At 58.0% G+C, this 6,000-nt stretch overlaps 1 protein-coding gene across 1 annotated transcript in view; it reads left to right on the top strand.

The window, feature by feature from the left end:
• Window positions 1–393: 393 nt before the first annotated feature.
• PITPNM3 (PITPNM family member 3) overlaps window positions 394–6,000 on the top strand; it is a 105,871-nt gene continuing 100,264 nt past the window's right edge. Inside the window, exon 1 of the mRNA XM_035301110.3 lies at window positions 394–497. Coding sequence (XP_035157001.3) covers window positions 476–497 — 22 coding nt within the window. The 5' untranslated portion in view covers window positions 394–475. The remainder of the gene's footprint in view (window positions 498–6,000) is intronic.

Raw genomic sequence — 6,000 nt, 5'->3', positions numbered from 1 at the left:
TCAGGGTCTCTGCGCCCCTCTCCCAGTCCCACGCCCCATCTCTGCCTGGCCCGCAGTGTCTCGGGCTGTTTCCGCGTCTCTGCGCCGGCCCCGGTCTCGGTGGCCGTCGCCCCCTGCGCGCTGCGGTGCCCCCCTGAGCGCTGCGTTGGCCCCGCGGGCCGGAGCGGAGCGGTCTGGAGCGCTGCGGCCGCGGCCCGGGGCGGGGGGTGAGGGCCCGCGGGGGCGGCGTTGGGCGCCTTCCTTCGTCAGTCCCTCCCCGGCGGCGCGGGCGGGGGGGCGCGGCCGCCGCTCGGCGCCTTTAAGGGAGCGGGAGGGAGCGGCGAGGCGGCGGCGGCTGCGGTGGCGGCAGCCGAGGCGAGCGGGGCGGGGGCGCGGGCGCGGCGCACGGAGTCCATTCGGGGCCGGAGGCGGCCGGGGCTGGGCCGGGGAGGCGCGAGGAGCGCGGGCAGCGCCGCCGGAGCCCGCCGCCCGGGACATGGCCAAGGCGGGCCGTGCAGGTGAGGGCGGGCGCGGGGAGGGCAGGGCCCGGGCCCGGGGGAGGGACCCGCGCGTCTCTAGGAGGGGCCGCCGGCCCAGGTGAGCCCCTCGCGCAGGTGGGCGGAGGTTCCCCGCGGGTGGACGGGGCGGTGGCGGGGCTGGACCTCCTGAGCGTGGAGAGGGGGCTCCGCGCGCCCTCAGTCCTTTTTGCACCCCCGGTCACCTCGCGGGACACCACGTCCCCCTCTCCAGGACCCCGCTGGAAAGGGCCAGGTCTGCGGCGCCCCAGGTCGGTCTCTCCGTGGGGAGCCATCTGTACCGCCCCCGCCCGAGGCCCCGGGCAGACCCGGGCTCGGCCACCGAAGGGGATGTCCCGGGGCCGCTGCTTCGTCCCACGCACCCAACGCGAACTGGGACGCGCCCCCTCGTCCTGCAGCTCTCTCCATCCAGGATGCCACAACCCCCCCCCCCCGCCCCACCTCCCTCCACTCAGCCCTGAGACCCAGATTCCTTCTCGGGAAGGAGGGGAGCCCCGCGCTGCGCCGGCTGCTGGCCGCCCCGCCCCCTCCCCCATCGACCCTGGGACGCAAAGGCTCAGCTGCAGAGGTCTGAAGGTGCGGCCTCTTCTGGGGTCCCGTGGGCTCTGCCCTCCCGCAGGTTCAGACGGTGTAGCCCGTGGTTTGAGGGAGCGGGCATTAGTCATTCGTTCATTCATCCAGCCCGACGTTCATTCACTAGCATCTGCTCTGTGCGAGGCCCTGAGCTGGGCACCGGGGCTCAGGCGGACTTAGCCCCCCTGCTGCGCCCATGTTGGGGAGACCCAGGCCCATGACTCATTGGGCGCACTCTGGGCCGGATGGTGCCTTGGGAGGCGGGTGGAGGACAGCTGTGCCCACAGGGCCGGCCATACAGTAGGTGGTGGCAAGCCTGGTCTCGGCAGTGCTTCTTGTGAGGCTGGTGTGTGAGAATCTACCATGAACTGACACCCAACCCGTGACGTTCACAGGTGCCATGCCGTCCCCCAGGACTGAGCATGACAGTGAAGGAATGGGTGTGAATTCACCCGTATGCACACTGGGTGTGAATACCACTGGGCTGTGTGGCAATCCACTCCCACACCCAAAAGCTGCCTGGGACACTGGGCTGGGGACTGGTTGTCTCCCCGTGTAGGTACTGAGCCTGTGATTTAAGTGCCTGAGGATACACTCTCATTCTGTCCCCAAGGAGTCCTCTGGGGTGGGGCCAGTTGTGTGAGACACCAGCCAGTATGGAACACAGCTAAACAGCTACTTTCTCACTCCCCTCCCTTTTCCCCTCCTGAGGGAGGCACTGTGGGATGACACCAAGGAGGCTGAAAAAGGCATCTTGCCTCCCTCCTTTCTCCACCATGCCTGGGTCCTCACTCGCCCGACTCTTTAAAACGGGCCTGTGGCCGGGCGTGTGTGTTGTCTGCTGCCTTACCCTGTGTGTTGAGTGTGTGTGCACCTGGATGCTGTGAGCACGGGTCACCTGCCAGGGCACTGTCATCACAACAGCAGTGACTGTTCACTGTTCTGTGTAGTGGGCAGGGTGCTAAGCTCTTTACTGCACCATGATCCTGGGAGTGAGGAAATGCAACTCTCCCCCTTTGAAAACATCTGGAAACAGATACTCAAAGAAATAGCCTCACGGTGGCCCAGATGGTCTGGGCAGAGCCTGGACTCACAGCCAGGTCTATTGGACTCCAAGGTCCAATTGGACTCTCCATCACTGCCCTGATAGGTCACCCCCCCAGTACCAAATGGGGGTGCCTGTCTCAGTCCCTCTGCCTGAGCATGTGGGTCCTTTGGTCTCTGGGCTGAGCGTCTGTGAGAACTTGTTCCAGTGACAGGTGGAAAAACTGCCCTGCTCTGAGCATCGATGCCTCATGCTGTTCTAACATTTTGTTTTTCCTGCTGCAATTTCATGCTTGGCCCTTTCCCTCAAGGCGATGCAGATTCCTCGAGTCTGTAGATCCAGTGCCTGGGCTCCTGCGCCCCCATACTCAGCAGTCATCCCGAGGAGTCTGGTTACCTCTCGCTTCTCAGCTCTCCCAGGCTCCTCTGCATTTTGGAAATGTCCCTTCTCTTCTTTTTTTTTTTTTTTTATTGTTGTTTTGAGACTGAGTCTCACTGTGTCTCCCATGCTGGAGTGCAGTGGCTCGATCTTGGCTCACTGCAACCTCTGCCTCCCGGGCTGAAGACTTTCTCCTGCCTCAGCCTCCTGAGTAGCTGGGATTACAGACACTCACCACCACACCCGGCTAATTTTTTTTTATTTTTAGTAGAGACGGGGTTTCGCCATATTGACCAGGCTGATTTTGAACTCCTGACCTCAAATGATCTGCCCTCCTCGGCCTACCAAAGTGCTGGGATTACAGGTGTGAGCCACTGCACCCTGCCTCCCTTCTCTTCTTGAAGCTCCTAAGCCTATTGAATTGAAAACAGCACACAGTAATGTGTGTATGAGAATCACATATTCCCCATTGGCAAAATCTGTGAGGAAAAGATTGGTGAGCTTCAGAACAGAGAGAGCCCTTGGAGATCAGGAACCCAAATCTCCTCTTCACAGCTGGGGAAACTGAGGCCCAAGGCAAACACGTAACAGAGAGAAAGGTGGCTGTTCAGTACCACCTGTCTCAGATGGGCAGACTGATCAGCAGGAATAATCAGGCTTTCACTCTGGGGGATGACATGGGAACAAAGGGTGGCTGAAGGCCGGGAGTGGAGGCTGTGGCACCGGCTTGTGAGTGAGGGGTCTGCGCCATGATCTGTGAGGTGTTTCCTCTAAAATCTGGCCAGTAGATCACCCACGGAGAGAAAAGATAGAGCTTTGGGCTCCCGGGCTGTTATGGTGCCTGACTTTAGGTCATCACATGTGGTCTAGTGAATAATACCCGTGGAGTTGTGCAGTGCACAGCCTGAGCAGCCAGTCATGGCTGTGCCAGACTTGTGGCATGGCTTGTGTCAGACAAGAGCTGAAGGGAGGCAGTGAAAGGACTTTCACACTGCCAGGAGAATCCAGGTACAAGAAAAATTGTTACCAGGGCCCAGAGAGGATGAGATAAATCTTCGGAAGGTGAAATCCAGATGGGTTGTTACCAGCTCTCAATCTCTAGGGGAGATTTCAGTTACACAGACAGGAATCATTTATGATGGCACCAGTCTAGCCAGCAACAGGGAAGCTGGGAGCAGGGGTGGGGAGGATTCAGAAGCTCTGTGTAGGAAGGGATAATTTATAGGACAGAGCTACCCAAGGGGCAGAGGGGCCAGTGAGTGGCTTGAGACAGTGAAGCCTGGGTTTCTCTGGGAGATTGGCCCTAAAGGCTAACAGAGTTTGGATAGAAAGGTGGCCAGGGCCGGGTGCAGTGGCTCACACCTGTAATCCCAGCACTTTGGGAGGCCAAGGTGGGTGGACTGCTTGAGGTCAGCAGTTCGAGACCAGTCTGGCCAACTTGGTGAAATCCCGTCTCTACTAAAAATACAAAAATAGCCGGGTGTGGTGCCACATGCCTGTAGTCCCAGCTACTCGGGAGGCTGAGGCAGAAGAATTGCTTGAACCTGGGAGGTGGAGGTTGCAGTGAGCCGAGATTGCGCTACTGCACTCCAGCCTGGGCAATACAGTGAGACACTATCTCAATAAATAAATAAATAAATAAATAAATAAATAAATAAATAAAAAGAGAGAGAAAGGTGGTCAGGGCAGGCTTCCATGTGGGGGTAATGGCTGGAACAAAGGCTAGGGGGATGGAAGGGGAGAGGCACATATGTAAGTGTAAAGGGGCTGCTAAGGGTAGGGATGGAGGGTGGGCAGGAGGTGCCCAAGAGTAAAGAAGCTGAATGGCTGAAGTGAAAAAGTGCAGAGGGCAACAAGGAACTCCAAAGAGCATGAAGGTAGAAATGCTGTGTTAAGACTTGGGTGTTTCGACAGAGTCCTCTGGCTGGGACGCGAGGGCTCCTGGGAAGCTGGAGAGAGGCCAGTCTGGTGGAGCTGCCTTTGTTGGGAAGGGTTGGTTCTGGTTCCTGCCAGCCACACTGCCCCTCCCTTTCTGTCTACCTCCCTATGGCCCTCCCTCTGCATCCCAAAAGGCTGCCCCTCTCACTCACTGGGAGAATGTCAGTGGCGGGCGGGGGGGGGGGGAGGGGGCCAGGTCCCCAGGCTAGGTAGGAGCAGAGTGAGCAGCTTAGAGGGTCTTGGCACCTCTCAGGGTGGGGCATGGATGTCTGCAGGAACAGGGCTGAGGCCACAGGGCTGGGCTGCCCAGGCTGGAGGAACCAGTTTATTCTACTCTCAGGTGTTGGCCTCTGCTCTGAGGGCCATAGCTGGCAGGCTTCTGTGTAGCAAACCTAGTAATTTGAGTCAGTAAAATACTGATCTTACAGTATTAGGATGGGAGGGAACATTTCCAGAGACCATGTTCCAAGTCCTCATTAACAGTGGGTCACTGAGGACCCGTGAGGGGCAGGTATTTGGCCAGCATCACAGAAGGTGATGGCAGAGCCTGGGTTTCTGGAGTCTCAGTTTGGACCCTGCTCTGCTGAGTCAGCTTCCTTTCGGGTCCTCTGGAGCGTGGCGTGTGTTCGTACATCCTCCCAAAGCCAGACCTTCTCCTGGGCCTCTTACTCTGTGGCTTCCAGGGGCAGGGACTAGTGGATAGATCACTCAAAGGAGGAAACATCTGGAAGCTTGGAAAGGGGACCAGAGCAGATTTTTTTTTTTTTTTTAAGATGGAGTGTCACTCTATTGCCCAGGCTGGAGTGCAGTAGCGCGATCTCGGCTCACTGCAACCTCTGCCTCCTCGGGCAGGATCAAGCGATTCTCCTGCCTGAGCCTCCTGAGTAGCTGAGATTACAGACATGTGCCACCACGTCCAGATTATTTTTGTATTTTTAGTAGAGATGGGGTTTTGCCATGTTGGTCAGGCTGGTCTTGAACTCCTGACCTAGTGATCCTCTCAAAGTACTGGGATTACAGGCATAAGCCACCACACCTGGAGAATGCTGGGATTCTTAAATCTTTGGGGAGGTACCAGGGGATTTGAGGCATGACTCTGAGAAACACTGGTGTACTGTGTATCCTGGGAAGGGCATTGCATTCTGCAAGGAGATGGAAAACTCACCTTCTGTGGTCCCCAGTGGAAGGCTATGGTCAAATCAGACACCAGTGTCCAGACTCCAGACTTCTCAAAAGCTTTTCTGGGCTTCCCTGAAGTCTGGGATGTGCTGTAGCTGGGACGTGCCTCGTGTTCCCATGCAAATACGCCTGCCTCTGTGAAATCACCTGTCACAGCAGCAGACCTGGCAGGTCCCAGCCTGAGACATTTGTTGCCTCTGAGTTCTAGCTGTGGTGTCCTTGTTTGAGCCAAGAATGGTGCAGCTCAAACAGAGAGGTTCTACCTCAAGCCTGTGACCCTCCACCTGGAACCCCTTATCCACCATTTGAGGCTTCTGGGACTTGCCTGTGTTTGGAAGTCCAGTGTGGCCGGACACTGAATATGAGGACTTG

The sequence above is a fragment of the Callithrix jacchus genome, chromosome 5 (assembly GCF_049354715.1).
Source record: "Callithrix jacchus isolate 240 chromosome 5, calJac240_pri, whole genome shotgun sequence".
NCBI lineage: Eukaryota > Metazoa > Chordata > Mammalia > Primates > Cebidae > Callithrix > Callithrix jacchus.
Note: the sequence above shows the minus strand (reverse complement) of the source record. Positions and strands in the feature narration are given on the sequence as shown.